We start from the raw sequence: 27,373 nt of genomic DNA, 5'->3' as shown, positions 1-27,373 counted from the left end.
TAATAGCTTGTAATTGAAGCTGTGCAAATAGTGGTCTTCTTTGATGGAAATATCTGGCAAATAGAAGTCGAAAAGTTGACTCGCTTTTGAAACGTGACTGCAACTTTCTTTAGAGTAATGGCCCTTTTCATCAGGTGCAAAGTTGCTCAATCATCCTCCTGTCATTATCTGTTGGCTTTTCTGCACGTCGTCATCCAGTACCGTCATCAGACAGACACCTACTCTGATGTGTATTTCATCCACCTGTCTTCTCCCAAATACTCTAAAATACTTTTTTTGCATTTGAAATAGATTGATGAATATACCCTCCATTTCTTCATGGAACCAAGAGAAATCTGTATCTTTTTGTGGCAGAATAGACCTCTAATTTCTGTATTGAAATGAAGAGAAATCCATACATTTTTGTGGCAGTACCTGTCTTTTAAATCAACTACTGTATATGTACTTCTCATATCAGAAGATGAACAAATTATACAAGTTTTTTAATGAGATAAACAATTTATATTACATTATATTATGGGTGAATATGAATGCTTGATATGAATCGTTAGTCCTGCTTTCCTTTCTGCAATGAACAAAATAAATTCTTGTTGAAGTCATAGCACTCATGATCTTGGAGTAATATCTTCATTATTTAAAAAGCTAGGTAATATGAGATAAAGTTAAATTGTTAGACCTCTACTGCTCATGCTTCTGAATGTCTTTGAATAGTCGGTGGAATAATTTTGAAGCTATAGATACCAGCATACCATCTTATGTTGGCACCTGTTGATAACATACTCGTGAGCTGACCAAATTCTATTTTCAAACGCAATTTTAAAGGCAGTGGAGGAGTAATGTACATGTATAGTGAATATTCTATAGAATTCGATATTGATGATAACTGTAAAATTATAATTATTTTGCGTCATGACATGATAAAGGGGGGGGGGGGTTCAAGTATTTCTTGCAGCGATAGAACTTTCTGAAGCCTCAGAAGTTTCAACTATTAAAGTCTGGCGATCACCAACTAGGCCTAAATGTATTACTATCCAGACAAGAGAAATATGTGCTTTTATTATTGATGGAAAGAAGAGGAATTTAAGTTACCTCATTGCATAAACCAATAGCTGTAAAATTGCCAGGGCATAGTACAAGACAGATTGATCTTGAGTAGCGGGCTAAAATTGATGACCAATATTAATATTTACTTTTTTTATATGATTGATATTTTGGTTGCAGTTTATATTATAGTGAGGATTTTTGTATCTTATTTCTTTGGGTCAGTTTTGGCTGGACACATGTTCAAGCTCTCACCTGTTCTAGTGGTCAGTTCCCAGTGGTCACACCCATGACTAGTTCAGCAGGTGGTCACTTTTGTACCCCTTTTTTTAATGCTTCACCACGCCCCTTCAGACTTCAGATGGTGACCGTTTTGAATTCCTCTACTAGCTGTCACCACACCCTGTTATATGTCAGATAGTTACTGCCTGAACCCCCCTCCCTTTCATCCTGGTTTGAGTTTCATTGTCTGCGCCTCTTATTGTCTCTACCCCCCCCCCCCTCCCACATACATTTCTCACTAAGCTTTTCTGCAGACTATCATATTCTTTCCCTCATTAATGAAAAGCGACTCTTCACAAGGTAATATCTCTATTGTTGAACAAGATTCAGATGCATTGCAAGATGGGGGCATGGGATATGACACCCCCCCCCTCCCCCACCTTATACATTTTATGTTGGCAAAGTCATTATTTAAATTGGCTGTCTTTCTTCAATGGTCCGACAACTCCCCCCTCCCCGCCTTCTTCATTTAAAATTGTCTCGTAATACCTCTGACCAGACCAACATTGGGTCAGAGCAATGGGCTGAACCCTTCCTCTTCTTGCAACATTTTGTGCCACCTCCCCCCCCACCTCCCCCCCACCCCCCCCCCTCCCAAAAAACTCACCATACCCATAAGCGGCTGGTTTGAATCTTAACAGGTATAATTTGTGACCTGGCCAATCAAAATATCTGTTACAGATGATGTGAGAGATTTTCTTCCATTTTGTCCATTTTCTACCATTATTTGACCTAAGAGATTGGGGATTTTCCAATCAAGTTTATTTATATGAACAGAAATGTGGATGCACTGAGCGCACTTTCATTCTTGATCTCTGCAATGATTGAATTGTGCCATTAGAGGCAAGCAATTTGTACCTGTAAACCTCATGTGACAGCTTTTGTTACCACTAGGTAACCACTTTGTCACAGCTTTATTTTTATTGATGCATTTATTGGTGATTTCTGCAGAGTTTAGTACTTCATTGAACAGCTGAATGATTAGTTCCTTAAAAAAAAAAAGCAGTCAAAGAAAAGAAATTACAAGGTGTACCTTTAAAAAAAGTAGATCTTCAACCAAGCTGACAGTTGTTCGATAATATTTGAAAGTGACCTAACCATTTTCCCTTGACATGCTCTATTACTAAATAGTAAATTTTCAGGAAGTTATACTCTAATGCTTCTTCACTCAAGTTATAGATGTATTGAAACATTTTTGTTGTCGTAATTAAGTGTACACTTCTAGAAAAAACGATATTGGGAAAGGAAATTGAAACTGCAGTGTTTGAGAGTTTAGTCTTTTGGGTTCAAGTGTGACTGCGTGCTATTAAGGTCTCAGGATTGTGTGGGAATAATCTGCAGGCACTTAGCCGATGCAATTGAAACCAATACGGATTTGGCTGAATTTCGGGGATGATGAATTCATCATTACTAAGCCCGGGTCAAATGTTCTTAGATGGGTAACAGATGTATTCATGAAAGGAGCGATGATTTGTGATGAAAACATAAATATTTGATTCTCTCAATGAAGCTGAGGAATGATGATGAGTGTTTGGAGTTTTTGCGACTTGTGTTCAGTATTTATCCAACTCAATTTACATTCAATCTTTGTTGAAGGCAAACCAATCAGATTTTTGTGTTATTGTGTTGGGTAAGTATATAGTTGAATAATGAATCCATACTGTGTTTAACTAATTTTCCTAAAGACAGTATCCATATTGCACAAGTATCATTATTATGGTCATGAGTGTGCATGAAAAACACAAATATCACATTTTAAAACTAGTTCGGTTCAAAGTTTGCTCAGAAAAGTGCAAATTTATGCATAACTGATTCTCTGGATGTCAGTGTAGGGAAAAACAAAGTGAAGACGTGTCTTAAAAGAGAAACTGGGTTAAAGGACTCTTGTCACGTCAGACTCTGTTTTGTGGATAAAGATTAAAAACATTAAATTTGAAAGAAAAAATGGGGTAGAGAAAACAGCGAGTCATACCTCCTACAAAGGTGATTTGAAAAACTCTCTAGTTTAGTAATATATTTATATCTAAAAGTTTAGTGACATATTGAGGTTTAGTCTTCTTCACGGAGATCTTGTCATCCAACATAATTGACAAATATTTGCGTTCGTGTCATTTCATTCTTCAAAACCATGTAAAGGATTTTAAAACATTATCAAGAAGTTCTTTCGTCTGGAAGTGAAATTGAAGGAGAGATCCATCACACCATGATGATTAGCAAATATTTAGTTTGGTTCATACTCTTTTTATAACTATGATCCATGTCCCACTGCCAATAACCAGTCACTTCAACTGTAACAGATTTTTGTTTTCTATTGCATCAGGCTATAAGTAACTTTACAGGGATGCATTTATTTATCTGTTTCGATGATTTGCTGTTAAATAGTTCAATAGGTGCATCACACTGTGGAGATTTGATTCATTCTTTTTGAAGATATTGACTTTCAAGATATTGTTTGTTGCAGCACGAGGCATTGTAACTCTACAATAGTCCAACAAGAGATCCGATTTTTATCGCTCTGATAAAGATCAATGGCAAATCGGCCATCCATGGTGTCGTATGATTCAATGTGAATGCAGGCGAATGTTTCGTCTTGTCTGCGAGCTGCTGTTGCCATGGTGAAAATGAAGCTCCGCCCAATCGTTCTCTTAAAGAAAAAAAGTAGCCGTCGTGCAAGAGATCGTTATCTATCGCCATCATGATGAAAGAATGGTCACGTTTCTTCATATAGACCTTCTCTCTAGAATTGAATGGACTAATTCACTGTAATCAGTGTGCCTTGACTAGCATACAACATTATTACAATTGAATGACTATTTGCAAAGGGGCAATCGGAGAACCGCGCCATTTTGAAACGCAGAACTTCAACCATGTCAGCATTATTATGACACCATTATGTGCAACGTGCAGAACCCAACATCAAAGGCATAATAGGGCTTTGTGGCAGGGGGAGGGTTAAGGGGTCTTCAAGTCAAGTCCCTCAAGGGTGAATACTGTGATAATGATATCTCGTCTTTTGAGATCCAAAAGTGCATTGACTCATATCTTTTATATACCGCTAGTTATTGTCCTTCCAAGTATTGCTCTTATCAGGGGGTGATAGTATTAAAGATAGCATTAATATCCAATTTAATGTCTCTACGATTCGTTTCATGTTTTTGTTTCATTGACTTGCTGAAAAGCATATTCTTTACGCTGATGTCGGCTTAATGTTATTAAATAAATTCATTCAATAAATCAATCAATCAGTCAATAAAATGTCTGATTTCTAGGAAGAATAAATATAAGGGTAGGACACAATTCCCCTAAAGTTCTCCCCTAAAGTTCTCCCCAAAACAATGAACACACACTATGCATAGGACAAATTTCCACCAAAATTCTTCTCCTTCTTCTTCTTCTTCTGTATGGGTACAGGCTACCATGTTGTGAGTGTATCTTCATACTTTTAATTATCCCACGAACAACGGACACATACATATGAATGTAGGACACACATACTCCTCCAAAGTTGTCTCAAAAAGACGTGTATTTTGTAATGAGAGTAGACATATCAGACTCCTGATTTTATCATTATCCTCATCTTGGCACTGCCTCCCAATAAAATGGGTTAAGTAGCAGTTATCAATCTCAATTTGTGGCACGTGCCCAGCTTTTTCCAATGAGTTTCACAGGCCTTGTTCCAAGTTCTGAAACCAAGGATGTACTCCAGTTTGTGGTAGTATATCCATGGTGAAACCCCACTGTATGCTGTTGAAAGCATCTGAATTTATTGTGAAGTTGATGGTAGATTTAGGGAAGGTTATTGGGGTAGCAATATTCAAAGGTTCCAATCTGAAATATATTCAATAAATGATGAAAGGATTTTAAAAGATATTTGATATCTGAATTAATATTGTTTGTTACCTGTTGATTGTAGCGAATTCGTTTGTAAATCTTCCCAAATAGATCTACATTATTGAAACTTGTTATCTTTTTTAGACCATCAAACAGAAAGAGCAAAAGCCATATAGAAGCATAGCGGAGATCTTTGTCTCTTCATCCATTTCATTGTTCTCCACTTTTTCTTTCCTTTTCCATTTTTTAGAAACCTTATGCCTGTCAAATTCCCGGTTGTACGAAGAGATATACGGATCCCAGTTCTCTGAGAAAACATGTCAAAGCTCACGCTGCAAAGGAGCAACAAGCAAGAAAAAAGGTAAGACTAACAATGCCGGCAAATGTCATAAAATATGTCCTCATCAGCTCCAGATTGCCAAATAGCCCGCTATTTCTGATCTGGGAAATATAAAGCCCAAAGTTACAAATCGCGTCTTAATCAGCTCGAGGTCGAGAAATTAGCTTGAGATATTTTGCTCAGCGTTTGCGCATTAATCGTGTGAGTCTTTGGGCTGGTGAAGACGCACCGGACAAAAAGCAGGATATTTTGCAAACCAGCCCAAGATATCGTGGGATGATGATCTTGACCAAATATTTGTTTTAATGTAGTATTATATTGGTAATGAATATTGTCTCTTCAGAATAGATTTCTATAGGTTATCTTTATTACAAATGGCAAAATTCTTGATACCAATTGCTCCTTTAAATTTCTGATGCACTTTTTTTGTGGACTTCAAAACTATCATTCAATATGATTATATGAATATGATCTGTAGGTCCTAGTGTGACCGTGTCAAAATATAGATCAATTTCTCAGAAGACAATAATCTCTTCTAAATTTAATGTTGATAACAATCCATCTTGCGTGACAAACATAATTGGGTGCCCTGCTAAGACATAAATTGTTCAGAAATTATTTTTAGAGTTGATAAAGAAGAGTTGAAAATCTGTTGAAGCTTGATAAACAGGCCCAATTACACTGCAGAAAAAGCCTTCAACTGCCATTTTCATTTTTTTTAATGCCGTTTTTTTTCCGCTAATTCTGGTATTTTGGGTGAGCTGTTCAATGAAACCCCAGAATGTGAGAACAAAATCCAGGGTTTTTGCTTGTGGTGTAAATGTCCCTAACCTTTATATAGTAGACAAGTTTTCATCCACTTCAATGGAGGTTGGAGGCTGGAGTAGGAGAGTGGGGGGGGGGGGGTAGCATGCAGATATGAAAGATAATTTTGTCAGCTTCATACTATAGTGCCAGAACGGCCTGATCGAACTTTTCATTTAACATGGGGGTACAAGAATATATATAACACCCTTAATTCCGCCGCTTAATAGTTAATATGAAGCTGAAGAATAGAGAGAACAGAATGCTAAATTAAAAGGTGATCAGGGCCCTTCATATGTTATGCCTATAATTTTCTGAGAAGACTAGCAAGATTAAGAAATTTGTAAACTATTTCATTTAGAGGGGGGTACGTAGCACATCTTTAGCAAAAGCTGGTATGTAGATGTTAAGACAAACCAGAATGCTGTGTGTGCAGAAATGCTCTTAAAGAAATCTTTGCCAAGTTTCCTTTGTTTCAAGTTACTTCTAAGCTACTTACCCTGGGAAAATTGTTATTGTTTTGGTGGAGGGTGAAAAGAATAAAATAAGGTTATCGCTACTCTGCTGGATAAAAATGAGGAATGGGGGGATGATCATAGGTGCCTAGAAAAGCAGCTTTGTTGGCTAGCCATAACCCCTTTCAAATGGCCTTGATTTTAACTGTTGGAGTAGACATTCTTGCATTGATATTAAATGCTGTTTCAATATAAAACCCACCCTAAGGAAATCTACCACTTCCATTCGAAAATCCAAAACGGAGCTCCCGTGCACGGAAGGGTAATTTATGCACCGACTCCCGTGCAGCATCGATCCACTCGTCTTAACGGGATCTTGGCAGACAAAAAGACAAAATGTAAATACATGAAGAGAGAAAAAAATGGAAGTTTGATCAATTTAGAGGTCGCGACCTCGCATTACCACTTAGCACCTTTTTCGGTACACAATAAGTTAGATGTCCTTGGGATGTGTAACATAAGGGATCGGGAAGTGAAAATCACATTATCTCCTTGAGGAAGAAACCAGTTTGCGCGAGCTTTCACTCTGGGTTGAACCCCGCCGAGAGTCTTGAAAGTGGATACCTCTTATCAAATCCAATATTTGAAAGCATTCAGGTTGATATTTCGGTACTCACTTTGAAAGTGAATACAAGCTAATGTTCCTTGCATGTATGTATCTCTTGACCTAGTTTAGCAGTGCAGGCACCAAGGATGCTGAGCTATGTTTACCAGGAAGGTTGCTACTTAAGAGAGAAAGTTGTCTGGGTTATGCCAGTAACTATTCTGAAGAAAACATGATGAAGTGAAACTTGTATCCAACCCTGAGTTCTTGAGGACGTTTTTTAGACTTTGCAATGTCATGACACTTATTTATAATCAGATAAATATGGATACCATTACTAATAACTTTACTAATCCCAAAATAGATTCATAATACCAAAGTTGTTATAATGTCACTTATTGTTCTCAGTGGCAGCCCGTTATGAGATGTCTACTTAAAGGGGGAGTCTTAGCTTTCAGTAGGAATTTGGTTGTTTAGGCCCTTGGTATGAAATGTGATACAATTGAATACTATTCTAAACATTCTGCTCTATTTAGGAGTACCGGTACTGGTTATTCACTACTAACCTTGTCAATAATTACAATCTTATATTTCTGTAGCTTCGAACAAGAGATGAGTACATCCATGGTGACATGCTTGGGGAGTGCTTGACGATTCAACCCCTCCATCCCCTAAGCCACGGAGACAGTCCTCTGGAACTCAGTGATAGTGGTTTAGGTAGATCACCTCACTCCTCAATGCATGGCACTTCTTCAGATATGTATCCTGGTGAGTACTCCATCATGACATGACAGTTCATCTGTTGAGCCAGAAGGGCAATATAACTCTGTAAAAGAATATATGAATTATCGCCCTTGTGGCTCTATAAGTAGATGATCTTGTAATGGAAATAACTTTTAGCAGTCATTGTTATTGTTATTGTTGTCATTGACAAAGCCACCTGAACCTCAAGCACCTTCACCACCACCACCACCACCGTCGTCGTCGTCGTCGTCGTCGTCATCATCATCATCATCATCATCTCCATCTTCCCCCCTCCCCCTCCTTCCCCTTCTCTATCTCCTCCTCCTCCTTCTCCTTGTCCTTCTCCTTTCTCTTTTCCTCCTCCTTCTCTTCCTCCTCATCATCACCTTTATTACAATTAGCTTCAACAACAATACTATCATCGTTATCCACAACCGTCACCACCACATTCCCCGTTATTTACATTTAACGTAGTGATTTCAAACCATCATTACCAGATTTGAGCCTATGACTGTGACACTCCTATTCCACCAGAACATAGAAAAATCTGTAATCATCATTTTCTTGTCTCTCAACTATCTTCTCTCACAAATTCAGGCATGTACTCCAGCGGACATTCTAGTAGATGTGGTACGGCGACAGGAGCATCAAACTATAGCAATCATGCTTCCCCTGTCCACAGCATGCAGGGAAGTCCCCACAACATACCTACCACTCAGTCGTTAGACACAACACAAGAAAGGTAGGAAGAATATGTTATTCTATTCCACGTATTAAAGCGATACTGAACGGATAAACTTTGGTCCCCTAGCGTAAAATTTCTTGCACATCTCGTGGTCAGATTGCCAACAGATAGGACTCAATGCAATAATCAAATCGCACCAAGGAAGCAGCATGTTTCGCAGTCATTCTGCTACAGCTCACCTGAGATGGCACTAGAGGGGATAATGCGGCAGTGCTTCTAGTACTGTATGGCTTTAATACTTTTCGCATGTATAACACAAACTTTCAATTAGTTGAAAAGTTAAAGATTTTGTACTCGATCGTTAGATATACCTTGTTTGCATGTACAGCATAATATTTTAATAGGTTTTTTTTTTGTTGCAATTTATGTAATTACAAGCACTACCTAAAATAATCTACTGAGCTAGGCACTCTTTTGCTACACCTACTAAAAGTTTTGCCGGAAGTACATATAGAATCCACTTTACTTCAAGCACATCTTCACAAGATGCCACCAGTCTAAGCAAAATGAATATGACTTGCAGACATTTCGTGCTTATTGTGAAAGAATCATAAGATATTAGAAGTATCAGAAGAGGACTGTTTGTACAGAATTTTGGGAAACAATCTAGCCATGCTCCCCCTTTTGAAATTGAATTGATGTACAGGACAGCTACAAAATTTGCTACCTTTAATGTTTAAGTTTGGGGCATTGTGCATTGCACGCCCCACCCCCATTGAAAATCTGGGATCTTCCCCTGCTTTTGCATGTCATTTATATGATCTTATTCTCTTTGATATGATTAAAGGGATCCAGTAACTTTGTCTTAGATTCCTTAAAAAAATTGTTGATTTAGCTCATGCTGCAATGACAATTATAAACCTTTAGGTCAGTCAGGAACCCCATGACTCTTACAAGCCGATCGCCTGTCTGATTATCAAGATATTTAGATTGAAAATCGAAATCAAATTTTGCCTTTGCCAAACGGTTTTCATAACACTTCAGTCTATTGGAGAAAACAAGTATGGTAAACCGGTCACTCAAAGGTTTTTTTAAACTTTTTTGAGGCACTTCTTGATCATTTTGAAGCGAATTTTTTTTAGGGCCTCAATATAACACCATATCAGAGACACTGATAACACGTAGGGCCATGCATCTCAGATTTAAGATTGTTAAACGATCCCTTTAAGGGTAAGTATGAGAACTACTATATTTCTTGTATGTTTAATATGCTCTTCCACTATTTCTCCAAACTCCAGGCGACCATTTCCTTCTCAGCCTCCGATGCTTACAACGAGAAGAACATTCCCCCCTGCCCTGCCCCCTCGGAGGATACTACAGGGGGGCTTCAATAACATTCCCCTCAAACCAAGACCCCCTGCAATACACTCCCCAGGTAAGAAGAAGTGGTAGGAAAGGGTGTGGCAGTAGGTGTGGCAGTGGGCGTGGTGGTGGTGGTGGTGGTGGTGGTGATGGCGATGGCGTTGGCGTTGGTGGAGGTGGAGGTGATGTTGATGATGATGGTGATGGTGGCAGTGATATTGGTGGTATATAATGGCAGGTGTGATGGTGATAATTGTGGTGGTGATGATGATGGTAGTAGTGATGGTGATCGTGGTGATGATGATGGTAATGGTAGTTGTACTCATAATGGTAGTGATAGTGATTAATTTTATGTGGTTGTTGTAGTGATAATATTGCTTTATCTCCTATACCAATGGTATAGATGGTCATGGTGATCATGGTAGTCCTAGTTTTTGATGTTGGGAATAAGGGTTGTGATAGGGGTGGTGGTGGCCAAAGCATATTAGTGGTCAAAAGACCTCGAGAGAAAGAAAGTGATTAAGGCTGGAGCAGTCAGTGATGGTCAAAGTTACAAATGTGTTTGTAATATATGTAGATATTTCAGGATAAGTTGAAGTTGCACTTTTTCCAGACATCAGCTTGTCCCAACAGATTATTTCATGTGCTACGTTTGTGTATTCCAGAAACCACAAACTTTATTACCATTTTTTACAGCCCCAAATTCATCTGATCAAGTATTGAAGATAACTACATTGTCTAACTACTCCTAAATAATTCAAATGTCTGTCCAAGATGCTTTTATTGCAGTTTTCGTGTATTTCAAAATGGTCTTAGGCGGGAAATTCTGGTGATTCATCACCAAAACAAATCTAAACAGTGCATTCTTCTCTAAAGAATCTCCAAAGTTTGTGACATATGTAAACGCAAGTGCCATTGTTACTGTTGCCAAGTGTAGGCCACTGGGAGAAGAAAAAAAATGTCTCGGCAGAAACCTGGGGCCATCCCATGTCAACGAAAGACAGAAAGATGAAAAATGACCCTCCAGATTTTTTTACATTTTACGACAAAGTGAGAGAGCGTGTCTGGAACGGTACACGCGACAATATATAAAACCATCCTCCCCTTCATACCCTTAACAAAAGGATTATGAAACCGAGCGCGAAGGACATTCAGGATTGCAGGAGAGAACATAAAAACGAAGATGAAATGATGTCTGAACGAGGTGACAAATTGCCCCCTCGTTAATCAACCATCGTAAAGCAGCTCGAACAATTCCATTGTGCGAAGAGAATACGACTTGAAAGTAAGATGAAGAGGGGGCTTTTGGGGAGGAATCCTTTTTTGTTACCTGTCATATATGTCCTGCACCTGTAACTTACAAAGATCTCTTTGTAACTGTCCTACAAATGAAAGATGTCTCCATTGTTAAACTTTCATTGACAATATTTTAGTGTCAGGTGCTTTTTTGTATTAAAAAAACTAGATAAAGAGAAGCATTGTGCTGTTTGAGAATAAATGAACTTGTATCTTACTTATACATATGCATAGGTTTACCTTCACAAAATAGTTTGGGTAGGTTATGACCCCCTTGTATTCATAGAGGTTTGTCATGATAGAGATTTATCCCAGTGCTTTGTGATGTTCAGTCAGTGTTAGATTTGTACCCATAGCTAACAAACTGTAGGGGAAAAGGTCCAACATTTTAACATTTGTTCCCACCCCCCCCCCCTCCTCCCCCTAACAAAAAATAATAAAAGAATGAATAACAAAATGTACATGAAAACATGAAGAAAAAACTGATGTAAGATGATTTATCAATAAAGGAATGTTCTTTTACCAAAGTGAGAAAAAAATGCCCACAAATGTTACATTATTGCAATCACTGTTGTCTGAATTCACAGCAAATCAACGATTAGATTAACCAAGAAGAAGTATTGGATTAAATATATACAAAATATACCATGGTCTGTATTGAAATCGAATCAGATCCACATCTACAGGCAAAATACATTGTATTTATGTTTTTCAAGTTCAATTTTATTTACACGTTCAGTTTTATTCACACATACAAATTTGAAATACAGCAGAGAAGCCAGAGATGCAAATCCTTATACCGGTATGTGGAATGAAGGGTACCATAAAATACTAGGGCGGTCTTGTCAAGATAGTCCCTTTATGGTATAGTACCCTGTATCAAAATATGAAGTGATTGAGCCAACAATTCGTGACAGGACGGTAAACTGTGTGGACAATTCGCTATTTGTCCATGGCAAATTATCCTTGTCGATCCAATATCATAGGGATTTGTGCAAAGTAAATAAATATGTATATATATATATTGAGTCCAAGCTGTTCACCATTCTCAAATGTACCAAATATGAAGTGATAGAGCCAACAATTTGTGACAGGACGGTAAACTGCTTGAACCATTCATTATTTGTCCATGGCAAATTATCCTTGTTGATACAATATTATGGGGATTTGTGCAAAGTAAATATATATGTATATACAGTCCAAGCTGTTCACCATTCACCCTTTCTTGGGCAATAACTATTTGGCAAATATGCTAAGAGATATTTGATATGTTCCGATCAATTTGTCCATGGCAAATTATCCTTGTTGATACAATATTATGGGGATTTGTGCAAAGTAAATATACATGTATATACAGTCCAAGCTGTTCACCATTCACCCTTTCTTGGGCAATAACTATTTGGCAAATATGCTAAGAGATATTTGATATGTTCCGATCAATTTATTTTGGCACTATGAAAGCATGCTTTTTTTCTGGCAAAAGAGAGTAATTGTACCAGCCAAAGTAAACTTGACCTGTTTAGGTTAGGTCTGTTACAAATTTTACGTAGATGCTTTTGTTACTGATGTTTGTATCGGCTTGTAAATGTATTTGCAGAAGTAATCAAAATGAGCTCTGCTTTATAAAAACTCACTATCGATAACAAGTTACCATAACTGCTAGAAGCTAGTGAAATCATTGAATTTGCTTGGCTGAGAGGAAATTTGTCATAGAATATTAAGCATTTGTTGTTGATAAGAAGTTTTTATAAAAAAATGGCCAAGGGTAATCTTTGTCAGTAGAGCTATGTATATGGTACCATGAATCAATTGAGTCTCTTCCTCATTGAGTGTATTAATTACAAACTAACAAATATTCTGTAAATAAAACAACATATTCTGTTCACCTAGCATTAGGGTATGATGGAAGTGGTAAAATGGATGTACAAATGACTACATTATCATACATGCCAACTGTTCAGATTAAAGAGGAACATTCCTCTTTTTGGGAGAAGATAATTATCATTTTAATGCAGGTGTTCCTCTTCCTGTACAAATTTGTCTGTAGTATTGAATAGGAGAGTTAGGATTGTTCCTCTTTTTTTTGAAAATAGCATAATTTGTACAGATTTCTGATTTTCAAATGTTGGCATGTATGCATTATGTTTCTTTTCTTATTAGGAGAACCCCCATCCTTTCCCTAACCAAACATCGTTTTTGTAATGTTATCAAATCTATAAATCTTTGTTAAATGCCATGTTTCAAATTATTTCATTCACCTGTTAGGAATAATTGTATTTCAATAGTCAGAATGCAAATTACATACATTAATTGTTGCTAGGAAGGACAAACTTTTGTGCATTAAATTTGATTACATTGCAAAAATGGTCTATTGACCATGCGACCATTATAGCTTTGTGTTACAAGCCCCCAGCTGTTTTTCCCCTTAAAACACACTTTAAGAGTGTTCCTTTTCTGTATTCCTCGTCATTGTTTACCATATTTCTTTCTAGAAGGTACTGTAACCAGTGCAATTCTGATTATTATGACATCGGATCAGCTGTTTCCACCTGTTTAATCAGGCAAGCTAGCTCTTCTATGAAAGATTTCAATTGTAATATCATTGTGGCTTTTGAACTTCAGGGACAGATTTATATTTTTAATGATTCAATGAACAGAAGCAAAGGATGGTGTGAGCCAAGGTGTGAAAAGTTGTATAATGTCACTGTCTATTTAGCAGAAATAAGTCAACCGCAGTTCATCTGGGAATCGTATAATGGACTTAGTCATAGCAGTTGAGCACTGGGTGATTGCATTACCCCTTAGGTGTGTCTTTCCAAGCATGTATCCTACTTTATTTTAAAAAAAAAGATATATTCAATTCATTAATTTCGTAAAATGCAAATATAAAAATACATTAATTTTACGAAATTAATGAAAATATGAAAATACTTGAACATATTGATAGAGCAATGCTTGATTAAGTGTGCTCATTGAATAGTCCATTTTTGTAATGTAAACAATGTTGATGCAAAAATCTTTGCCTGGTTACAATTATTTTATTCACCTGTTATGAATAATTGTATTTAATTTTCAGAATGTGAATTTTATATATTCTGTGTTGTTAGGTAGGACAAGCAAGTATGTTTGTCCTCCCTAGCAACAGTTAAAGCATATCCATAGTAAATAACAGTAAACATTGATTGTTTTTTGGAGGGAGGGTTATAGGGGAACTCCCCACCTTGAATGACTTAATGTTGTAGTTTGATTGATATGATGGTCAAGTTTCTGGATATCGTTTGTTTGGATAATTTTCTGTAAAACTAGGTAGTAATTGTTCCTTTAGATGTTCTATAATTAATTGTTTTTTTAAAGAAGTAGAGGAGGGGGGGGGGGTAATTATAGGGGAATTCCCCACCTTGAATGTCTCAGTGTTGTAGTTGATTGATACGATGCTCAAGTTTCTGTATATCCTTTGTTCGGATAATGAAACATCCGGGATCGATCTCACGTTTCAAATGGAAGCAAAGAAATTACACAACAATTGTTAAATCAATTTTCCTTTTCATCCATCTATCACCATCATTTGTGAAAAACATGAATCAATCGTTGCATTTACTTAGAATCGGTTGAAATTGATATATGTTTAAATTGCTTTCCTACAATTAATGATAGCAAGTTCAGCTATGGTTCGACGACACTTTACAGTCATTCCCCCTTACAGAATGAATTTGTGACTTCACCCTAAGACTCGACAGTATATTAACCATAAACCTGAAGCTAATTAAAGCTAACCTCTAAGCCCTAGTGCAACCCTATATCTTTGAAAAAGTAAAGCATGGAGCATTGTAGTCATAGCAAATGTTGGATGGACGACATAAATTATTATTCTCAGTCCATATTTTGCTATATTATATCACCAGGTAATTTTTCATGGCAATGGAATTTCAACTATTCTCTTGTATCTTTTTGTCCTATTCTGCTGATCAATTTCAGATACCATTATTCTATATTTTTCTGCATTGATTGGAACAAAAATATTTTGATATCATAGTTAATGTTTATTTATTAGTCTCTACCCAGTAATATCTGGTTCATAAGTATTTTCCCATCTATCATGATTAGGTCAGCTTTTATAAAACCCATAACTGTTTGCAGCTCTCGATAATGTTGCTAAATAACTGCTTCTTTTGTGGTGTAAAGGTGTCTTTGTCCTATCGACAATCGGAGAGATATATTACACTTGCTGAAAGAAATTCCAATGTCAGAAACTCCATTACTAATCCTCCATTGAAGGTGTTTACCATGGTTATATTCTGTTGCTATTGATATCTGCTATACACAGACTGACTTTGTATAAAAGAGCAATAACGTGGGTGTTTTGTGACACAAATTATTCATAAAGTTCAGGGTTTGTAATCCTTTATGCTATTAAAAACCATTTGCTGTAGTTGACAAGGTTTTGAAGGATTATTTTTACCACTCTTATACCACTGAACCATGCATACAAGAAACAAAAGGGGTAGGAAATCTTATGTTTTAATGTGTTTGAAATGCAAACATGACTTTGTGTATTTGCATCCAATAGTTACAATTATCATCATTACAACTGTAGAATTCTTCTTCATAATTCATTCCTTATTCAAACACAGCTAAGCTAAGCACATAAGGCTTTTCAAATCAAACACTGCTCAAGTCTCTTTCTACTGAACCACAATGCAAAGGAAAATGCTTCACTGGTCATTTTGTTCAGAAAAATATTTCACTTCTGTCAAAAGATCACTATCACTACCTTTATCGCATTCCTCATCGTCATGACAATGGTGTATATGTCAAACCACAAACAAATATATTTTGACTCCTGCATTATAAGATTTGCTACATCATTTCTTCTTTTATTGATTTGAAAGGCAGAATTGCTCTAGTAATCTCCTTGTCTGGTCCAAATTTGGAACTTAATTTGAAGCTATTCAGGCCAGAGGTGAGGTTGAGCTAGTAGCCAGCGATCTAGGGTCATTTACCTGAAATGGCTGTCTCTAGCTGCATGCTGATGTCCAATTGGAAAAAAAGTATAAAAATATCACACATCTAATTTAATTTCAAATTAGAAACATTTCTTTTGTATTAACATGTGCTTGATAAGAAACAAAGATAATGCTGATAAAAACAGCAACAAGCAAATGAATTTTAATACTTTATGTACATTTGGGGGTCATAAATGTTCTACCGGTATACATTTTCATGTGAAAAAAGAAGTAATTAAATTATGTCTAATACTGGCCCTAAACTAATGGTAATTTTTTAAAAATTATTGAAGGAAAATGATGATTGTGTTGTGGATTTGTATCAAATGGGGGTAAAACTGTCTCATTTGTATTTTTGTTTTATTTACTTCATTTGTTTGGCCGAGACATAATGACATGAAGGGTAACCAAAAAATAGCAAAAATACTAATTTTATTGAAAATCATGACCAAATGTATATTGTAAGTCTCACTTTGGATCGACTTTGTGGTTAAATACCCTTGAAATTTTTAAAATTTGTACCTGTAAATGAAGTTCAAAATCACATTCTTTTCTATGTTGCACTGTCATTGTCTGTTTCTCGGTAAATATGCCCCCTGTCCCCCCCCCCCCCCAATCAAATTTCCATGATAAACGTGCCATTGACCAGGAATGGACCAGTGGTGAAATCATATCTTGCTTTTTCTTCCCTTGTATGTCAGTTGTGGTAGTATGACTCAGCGTCGACCCCGGATATCAGAATTCAGTGTGGTTTCTTTTCTAACCATCCTCAGAAATTCTTTAGAAGATTATGAGATAGAGGAATGAAAATGCAAGAATTAAGATCATAATCAATAAGGAGATGAATGATGATCGTAGAGAGAATGGTTTCAGATACTGCAGCAATTGTTTTGGTCTGGGCATATAGGCGAAGATTAAAGGAACTATGTGAATTTTGAAAATCCATGTTGAAAAAGCAGTCTGGCGGGTTATTGGAAGAAAAGTAAATATGGATGGCAACATTAGTATTCAATTTCTTTCCAATAAATCATGTATTTCTTTATGATATCTTTGAATTTGAAGTTTTTCCTGACATTGTTGGTATAAATGTAAGTCATTTAATTTTCCTGAAAATGAACATTGATTTTCCACTTCAAAACCTTGATTTTATAAAAAATGTCATCTCTACCAAAGGATCAAACTATTGCATGGAACAAGATGATGTGATTATGAAGATGATCAAAAATTTGAGTTATGATGTACCAGTAAGTATTCTCTTCATGCACGTTTTGTGACCAGTTAGCACACAGTAGCTTCATTGTTGAGAAGACCGAATATGCAATGCACTTGTTTTTCTTGAAAATACACACTTCATATTACAAAATACCTTTTCAAATTTGCTTTCTGCTGCAATGCCACGTGCTTGTGCAAGATTGCGTTTAATACAAATTGCAATAAACGCCAATAATGGAAATGAACTTAGAGAGGTATCTTCATGCCTTGCCTGAAAGCATGGACCTACTAAGAAAACTGATGATCAAAGCATAAAGCATTCTGGGAGACAATGGTAGATTTATGTTGTTTGTTTAGTGCTTTATGGAATATCGGAGCTGCATGAAGACATGCTCGATCTCCGCCAAGATTGATGGATGTTTATCTGTTGTGATATTACCCTGTCAAAGACGTCTGCACCAAGTAACAAGAAAAGAATCAATAAAAAAATTAAAAGACAAATGTATATCATGACGTTTACTTTTTATTCTATTCTTTACGGAGATGAATTTATACTTATGGACTGGAACAAAATTCTATACACAAGGTCGTATCTCAAAGGCTGGTAATTTATGCGTCATTGTATGTTTCGGAAAGAGAAGACAAAAGTACATCATGTTTTCGAAAAAATAATAAAGGTGATTTGAGGACGTCATTGTCTTGATGCGGGACTAGACAAATAAATTTTTATCAAGGCCAGTTTGGTTTTAATTGGACCGAGTATCCGTTTTTTTAGAGTGTAATTGGTGTTGGGTTACGTGTACTATAGCGTGTAATCGTAAAAGTCATGTCAGAGAAGGCACTTTGTCTGCAAACTTTGTACACACTTCTGAAACTTCTGGGGCTCAACCAATCACAGAAAGGGAATTTCTTTTATTTGATCTGCAACATTGTCTCGTTGAATTTAACTTATGCTTTTATATAAAAGAGTATGATTTACATATAGGAGTATGATGAGGCATGTGTGTCCATAATTCAGGGATTCAATTTTGTCTGTTTGTGTATTCTATGAGAATATTGTTCAGATCTGTGTATTATTATTAACTTTAAAGACTTCCCAAATAAATGGTTAAACTATATGTGAATTTCAATTCTTTTCTTCTAAATTCCAGGGGTATCAATATATCCCAGGCTTTGTACGGGAATGCAGACATATATTAGAGAAATTCTCACTGAAATTTAGACAAAAATGGATGTAAAAAGACGAATATTTTGCTCCCACGATAAACATTTCTTTTAAAGATGGACATTTTAATTTCAACACGTCGATTATTGGATATCAAATCAGGTTTTTCATTTTGATATAATCTAAATTTCATCACTTGACTGATTTTTATGGGCAAATGAACTGCATATATGAACCCAGATATTTAGAGCAAAAAGCAATATGAAAAAAAGAGATCTCTTGAATATCAATTACTAATTGAATTGATTCAAAATAATTTCCCTGCTATTGATACTCTAAAGCTTGCCCTGACAACTTATGAGAAATGATTTCCTGTTTTCCTTGCCGAAAAAGAATAAATGCCTGCCAAAGATAATATTTGCAATATCTCCCTTTTTTTGTCAGTGCATGGTACTTTAGGATCATATCAAGATTTAAGTGAGTGGTAATTGTGCAATTTATCAGGCAGATGAGTTTTGTTGTCATTCATTGTTGAGTTTGTGAAATTGGATTTGGGCATTCAGAAAAACCACACAATCAGTTAACCACCACACAAAAGGAATATTCTGGTGGAGAGAGAAGGAGCTCGGCATGTTTTGCAGTCTCGCTTGAGGAGAGGGTATCGTTCATATAATACTGGGGCTAGGAATTTGGCTTTTGTGCCAGTTTTTTTGTTTGTTTGGTTAGATGAGTTGCATATGAATGGAGGGCAACCCTCGATCTTGACCCAGGAAAGAGTGCAGCAACAAGTGTGGTAGACCACGTTGTGGTAGACGGTTAAGTATCCACCACAACATATACTAGCTGGAGGGTGAGGATGAGAACAGTTAGGTGGAATGCCCTCGCTTGCCCTCACCCATTCTCATTCCTTAATTATTTATAAAAATGATGATAGCAATAATAATAATAATGATAATAATTTAAAAATAAAAAATAAAAATTAATAATAATAATAATAATGGTAATTTATACTGCACTACACAATAGTATTGTAGCACTTAATACAATGTAAAAGACAGAAAAATGTCTTAGAATCTCTACACTTAACCTATTTATTAAATTATGTCAGTCCTCTAGATTTTGTAAAAGGTCCACCTGATTTCCATAAGCAATGGGTTTATAAATGATACAGAATTTTCTATTGCTTTACGATATTTAAATTCAGTAGGTTTCATCCCTTTAAATAAATATAATTTCTTTTTCTATTAAAAAAAAAATCATATTCAAGTTTACTATTTTTGTGATATATCTTACAGGTAAAAATAATGTGAATTCGAGTTGATGAAGTAATGTTTATGCCCTTAATAAATTGCAAAAAAGGTGAAAGTTATGGCTACAATGTTTCCTACTACATGGATCATGATTAAATTATATATGCAGGCTCACAATCACATATTTATATCGCCTTGTATACATTTCCGATGTTATTTATTTTCTGTTGAAATGGTTTCTCTCTTGAGAACCATCAAAGCGCAACTAGTCATGAAACCGCTGTAATGTGATATAGAATGTCACAGCTCACATGCTTCAAATCGTGAACATGTCCAGGAATACTTGCAGAAGCAATTTTGTATTTATTGAGTGTTTCTTGAGGGTGGTGGGTGAGGGCTAGTGAAGCCGAAGGGCATTATGAGGTAAAATAGGAGGTAGTTGGTCTCCGTTTTACCACAAATCTCAGCAAAAGTGCCCCTCCTAGATTAGACACAAGTACTGTGTCATCACTAAAAAGACCAAAACAAAAGCCCCGACATACTCATTTACATATACCAGTGGCAATTATAAAGTAGTAGTAGTAGTAGTAGTAGAAGTAGTAGTAGAAGTAGTAGTAGTAGTAGAAGTAGTAGTAGAAGTAGAAGTAGTAGTAGTAGTAGTAGTAGTAGTAGTAGTAGTAGTAGTAGTAGAAGAAGTAGAAGTAGAAGTAGTAGTAGTGGAAGTAGAATTAGTATAAGTAAAAGTAGTAGCAGCAGTAGAAGCAGCAGCAGCAGCAGCCATCTTTTTGTAGTAGAATTAACAGTAGGAATGATTTTACAATGATTTTTATCAAATACATGATTACTCTAGTAATTGGAGTAATATTGCCTTAAAAAATGAAATTGTCCAGAAGGGTGTTAACTTTTTAAGAGTCATCGCCCTTTTGCTCCAAACAAACAAGATGGTTAAATACTAGTTAGATGTCAAAAAGTGATGGGTATCAAAGAGGCATTTGCAACGACTATATGATGAGTAGAAAAGCATTACAGGTGTATTCCAAGTAGCAATATGATACTTGTGTCATCCACAAAAGGGGCACTGTTACAGACTGACTCTTCTGCTGACCTGAAGATTATCCACTCCACCAAGGCCAATGCAATGAGATACCTGAGCTCCAATGTCATTAATACACAGTCCATCAGCCTTGCCCTTGTACTACCCCCCCCCCCCCCATTCAGATTGTCAAAACTCATTGTATAGCTATTTGAAAACAGCATAGTAGTCTGGATGTCGTTTTCTGAAAACATCTTGTAATGAAATGTACAGGGAAACGCACATTTGAGCACTGTTTTAAGAGAATTAATCCCCATGATAAATCATCAGGGCTTTGTTCTTATATGTAGGACTTATGTTGAGCATATAAACACTGACTGTGTGTTTTTCTTAACGCGATATTTCTTTATACAACGTTTATTTATCCATCGTGTATGCCCCTTTTGCTGTAGGAGGATTTTATATTCAACGTTTCTTTTTACAAGTTTCATATACGTTTCCTCCATTCTGAACAGGCTTCATTCAAAGCTGGTACCTCCCTCTCTTCATCTCATCTTTAGAGCATCTCTGTGACCTTTCTTGACCCCTGCCGACCCTGTCCCAGGTGCCCTTTGGTGTCATTGACCCAGTTATGAAGGGCGGAATTTTGTTGCCGGAGTTTGGTATTTTTTTTAAAGCACTCTGCTCTGTCTGTCCGCCCACGCCATTGCTTGGTTAGGAATAATTCCTTCTTTCTTGGATTCGCAATCTTTTATGTTTCTTTTATGTTTCTCTATCCATCCTAATGATGATGTACATTTGATTTATGATCTATGCTCTGATGAAAAGTTCTGTGATTACCAACTGGTGAACCTCCATGCCCAAGCATATAATGTCAATAACTCGATTACACTGGGTTTTGTGTCTACTACATCCTTGGGGCATATGTAACATTGGTGGGAGAACATTCACTTGCAGTTTATTGAACAATTTTTGAATCTGACCGATAACCTATAATATCCTGGCATAAATAGAATATAATAAAAGTATATGAGTAGAATGGGAGACATTTTCTAAGGGATACTTCTCAAGACTTTACAAGGCAATGCATTTAGTTGCTGTTGAAACAGCAGATATATAGTTGTTTTTTTTAATATTTTAATTATTAGAGATGCACATTGACTTTTACTTGGTACTCTGTATTTATAGAACCCGACTTTTCCTCTTCATTTTGTAAATAAGAGGTAATTAAATTTTTTTTATAAATTCTATTTTGGAGCTACCTAAAGATATAAACAGATGATTAATTTGAACATACCTTTATTCACTGCAAGGATAAATAACACATTGCATATTAATTGAATTTGAAGTAAGCATAGCTGTAGAACAATTTATATACGGACATTGGAAAGTATACTTTTTAAATAAAACATATTTCAGACTACACTGCCATTTTTGTGTATTGTGTTCTCAAGGGAGACGTCTCTTGCTGACATCTTCAGTGCACACCTGAAATCATGAGATAATGATAAAGGCCACTCAGCTATATAGTCTTCTTCATGCTTAGACCATGTACAAATACCATGTTTTGCTTGCTTGGAACACAATCCTTGCTGATCTCTTGCAACACCCTGACAATTGACATTAAATATTTTGAATTTGAAAGGAATAGAAGTGTTGGTTTTTGTAAACTATGGCTTCTGTTGAGAGCCAGAAGGCATTATAATGAGTCCAGTTTATATTTATGAGTTAACTCCATTTTGGGTCTGGTCAGATAAGTTATCAAGATAACTTTATAATGAATAGCGGAAGTGTAGCTGCAGGCAAATTATGAAACAAACTAGTTATTCCCTTATTCTCAATAAAAAACTATATATGATTCAAAATGAAGCCCCATAGAAACTTATAGGTGGGTCTGAAACCTTCAGACCAGTCTGCAGTTCAGAGCCATGTCTCACTTTTCTTCCCAAAGATAGAAAACTATTTGAGAGGTCAAGAGTCACGAAATCGGAGCCGATATAGGAGCTTCGGATGAAGGAGCTTGGTCACGCAATTTTCTCGTTTTGTTCCGAGGATGGGGACAGGTCGAAGAAGAAGCAAAAGAAAAATGAGACAAGCTGTTATCATTTTGTTATCTCATGAAATGTGTCTGGCTGGAGTTGATGATAAATAATGGTTGCAAAACATATTTTTGGATGATTCATTTGGTGTAGGAGTATTTGTAAACAGGATCATTTAGGGTTTGGTTTACAAAAGTTTCCTGGTAGGGCTCACCCTAACTGTAACGGTATTGGTTTCATGTGGGAGTGATAGGTTTCCCATTAGCAAATTAAATCAAAGTGCAGGCCTATGATGTTCCATTAAGTAATACTTTTTTATTAATAATATTTCTCTTTTTGTGTAAAAGTATATATTGAAAACCACATACTTGTGACACAAAATTTTCCTTTGACAAATACAAAGGTTTGCTGTTTAGGTTATTCCAGCATGATAGCTTTCAGTTTAAGGAATATATTAAATACATAATAAGTGAGACAATGGGAAGATGATGAAAAGGTTTTTTAATTGAATTAATTATGGTTGTATATGTGTAAATGGGTACAAAGAATACTGAGGCTGAATGATTTTCTTTGTTTTAGTGAAAAAGGGAGACTGAAGTAAAATTAAAAATTTTCATTTCATAATCTCATTTCTAGAGAATAAACTACATCCAAAACCACAAGGCCCACTAATTGTAATGATGCTTAGGCCTTGGCTTTTAGTATTTTGAGTAAGCCAATCATTTTCAGAACTAAAGTGCAACTTGAGAAGTGAAGTTAACATATTCTAGAAATTACAGGAGAGAGACAATAAAGATCATTTTACTCATCAGTCAGTATCATCCCATATGATTGATGTCAGAGAGATGGTCGTAACATTGACAGAGATGTATGTGTTCCATTTGTGGTATTTTTATTCACCAATATAAAACTTTTCTGGTGATCTGGTGACTAAGTTCAGTAGCTCGATCAGCGAAATGTATGGCAAGAAAACACACGTTTGGAATGCAGAAGGCATAAAAGTGTGTTGTTTGTTAATTAACAGGTTTTCGGGGACAGATCTCAATGAAAGTCTAGGTAATATTAAGTCAGATGAAGATAGCACATATAACAACCAGCTCCATATCACAACGATGTTGTACTAATAAAATTAAAGGGGTCTATCGTCGCATTTTGGTACCCTTTGATTCAGAAATGTTCCCACCATCCTGTCAAAAGTTGCACTTGATCCAACCTAACTCTGTGTGTTCCAAAGCATTCTTTCAGTCAACGTCGCACCAAAGGTATTCTGAAAGGCATTCATGTATTTCTTTTGACTGGCTTATTAATGATATGGGATTATTTCTTCATGTTGGTCTTGTCATATACATCAAAACCTGATTGAATGTGAACCCCTACCATTCTCTATCCCCCTCCCCATCATTTAATACGATGATGGTGATGTATGTAGGCCAATGTTGCATAAATGTCAATGCAGATTTCAATTCTTTGCTATCACAATAAGAAAGAATAAAAGTATGACATGCTATCTGTAATAATTAATGAAGCAGGGCACTAGGGTAATTGATTAACAAAAGGCCCTTGCTTGTATATTTTGTATTGAAATGTTTTTCTTTTGAAAAAAATCTAGAATACCCATAGGCAAGGATTTAATGTCTTAATTCCTATGAAGCTTATAAACTCTGAAAGTTAATTCACGGTTTTCTCTTTTCTAAATCTTAATTCTTCTTTTTACTTTTGAAATACTGTAGAAAGGTCGTGCAGTTCATAAACAAGCCGTTATTAAAAAGATAGTGTACAATTGCAAATAAAACTGCTTGATTTTGTCTGTTTTGGAGCCGGGAGGGTTTAAATCATATCCATAAATACAGAGTTAAGACTTATCTGGCTCTGAACACACCATTTTTCTTTCTTGAAAATGACTCTGGAACTCATAATTTTGCCCATTATTATTAATGCAGAAGAAGCTCCTCATAGATTCTCAATAGCTTGCAAATGTCTGTAAACTATTATGGGCGACTGTTTACATCGATATTACTAACCAGAATTACCACAATATTCAGGGTTAAAGGTAAATCTAGAAATTAAAGTGCTTCTCTTTAAACCTAATGATTGTTATAAACAAGTGCAGCTGATGTGGGCTAAATATTTTAGGATTATGAGGTCATTCGATATATTTTGACGTATATCCTACTTATATTGGATACGAGCTGCCATGATTAGGGTTTAATTCCGGAATAGGGCTGATATAGGGAAACTTGATGAAAAGGAAAATTAGTCTTGAAAACTTAGGATAACCTGAGTAAGTCCAGGTATTTTGGGATTAGCGGTGTTGTTGTAATACTTGTCATTTTAGGGCAAACAAAGGATTAATTCTCAATGGAAATTCTTGTCAACCACTTCTAGAAATTGACTGTCAAATGTCGCAAGTGGTAGGCGTTAATCATGCTCATTGATTTGTGAAAATATTATGACTATTTAGAATCATGAAAGGTAGAATTTTGACTTGTTTGTGAAATACCTTTGTTTGCTGTGCTGACAAGCATAAATTACCTGTACTGCTACAAAGACAAATTTAATGGCTTGTTACAATTAAATGGAGTTGCAGTGGGTACACTCTATATTGCACCATTTATCATGATACCCTCCAGCCCTTCTTTACTTTTCATTTTGAAAGTCCAAGACATCAAGAAAATCAAGATTCAAGAACATGAGAACTTGGACTTGTTGTGGCAAATTACAGAAAATCTCCTTTTTGCCATATTAGACTTGCAGACATTTCAAAAGAGGTAGCGACGGACTGCTGCACCTTATACACATTTTCATACTTTGGAAATAGATTTATTAAATGGGTTAATTGCATTATTATGCATGTTTTAGAATTTGCATCATATGTCATGATTCATTCTCTCTGAGTTGAATGATGTTCTCTTTTAATATTTGTTGTTTCATAGTTTACATACGTGATCTTCATCAAAGGACTACAAACTCTTAGAAGATGAATTGAAAGAAACATTGTATGAAACACGAAAGCAAACAAGACTGAGACAGGTAGTAATGTCGGCTTGTGCCAGGCAAGAGTCTGCTCGCTTCACTAGTTATTACTCTTTAAAAAAAATCCTCATATCTTGACATCGATCTCGTGACGGGTCTGATATTACCAACGAGGCGAGCGTAATATGAACAATCTCAACACAGAACACAGTCTTATCTGTATTTCTCACATGAGTTGGTTTAATGAGCAAACTCTGATATCTAGGTTTATTCGGTATTATTTGGCGTGATTTAATGGGTAGTTGCAGCCCATTCATGATTGGACATGGAACAAGACCATGACTAATATCGCCATTTCTTTTCTTTCTTTTTTATTAATGGCAGGATAAAAATAGATTTGTGTGATGAAATAGTGTTCACATAAGATTTATGGTTCTGCAGGGGATGGATAAGGCAAAACATAAAGTTGAAGTCGCGTGACTTGATCCATGCCATAAATATGTGTAATAGAATTTAAAATTCAATTAATGACAGATATTAGTTGCATTAACATGTAACAGTTAAATGAGTAAAATTCCATTCGGTGTTTGATGAAGCATCAACCGCTGACAGTGAAACTTTTATGGCTACGTAATATTGATGGTTTGTGACGTACTGCTTTAGTTCATACCGCCATCTATACAAAGTGATATTAGAAGTTTATTGTATCTCACATTGTGAGACGGATCAACAAGTTTGATTGTGATGAAATGAGTAAATATGCCTCCGTTTGGAAATTATAGTATTACTTCTCTATAGCACCTGCTAGTCAAAGCAATTTTGATGCTTTATTATATGACCAGCTGGTACCGTGTGGTACATATTCATGTCTGGGCCCTGTCTTACAAAGAGTTACTATTGATCCAAATCAATCGCAAGTCCTCCAATCAATCGCAAGTTTGCAGTCTCCTATATAGTTGCGATTGATATCAATCACAAATAAGTTGCGATTGATATCAACTCTTTGTAAGACGGGGCCTTGATATGCATCATTGGATTGGATTCAGCCTATATGAATATGTATAGCTTAATGAATATGTATACTATTAATGAAAATATATCTTTAATCATGAATAAGTAATTTAGCCATATGTTACAGAGTATATCCTCAATACTCAAGAAGCATTTTGCAAAATAAATGAATTATTCATGAAAGTTTATTTCACTTTATGAGGGATCCATACCTACAGTTAATACACCTGCAAGACCATACTT

At 35.9% G+C, this 27,373-nt stretch overlaps 1 protein-coding gene across 1 annotated transcript in view; it reads left to right on the top strand.

Moving 5' to 3' along the window:
- The window catches only part of LOC593964 (zinc finger protein GLIS3), a 47,920-nt gene that overhangs the window by 13,393 nt on the left and 7,154 nt on the right, over window positions 1-27,373 (top strand). The window contains exons 3-6 of the mRNA XM_030996320.1: window positions 5,405-5,515; window positions 7,957-8,125; window positions 8,699-8,843; window positions 10,085-10,221. Of these exons, the coding sequence (XP_030852180.1) occupies window positions 5,405-5,515; window positions 7,957-8,125; window positions 8,699-8,843; window positions 10,085-10,221 (562 nt within the window). The remainder of the gene's footprint in view (window positions 1-5,404; window positions 5,516-7,956; window positions 8,126-8,698; window positions 8,844-10,084; window positions 10,222-27,373) is intronic.

This window comes from Strongylocentrotus purpuratus, unplaced genomic scaffold (genome assembly GCF_000002235.5).
Source record: "Strongylocentrotus purpuratus isolate Spur 01 unplaced genomic scaffold, Spur_5.0 spur5_scaffold_3, whole genome shotgun sequence".
In the NCBI taxonomy this organism is placed as follows: Eukaryota; Metazoa; Echinodermata; class Echinoidea; order Camarodonta; family Strongylocentrotidae; genus Strongylocentrotus; species Strongylocentrotus purpuratus.
This window is presented reverse-complemented; position numbering and strand designations above follow the sequence as displayed.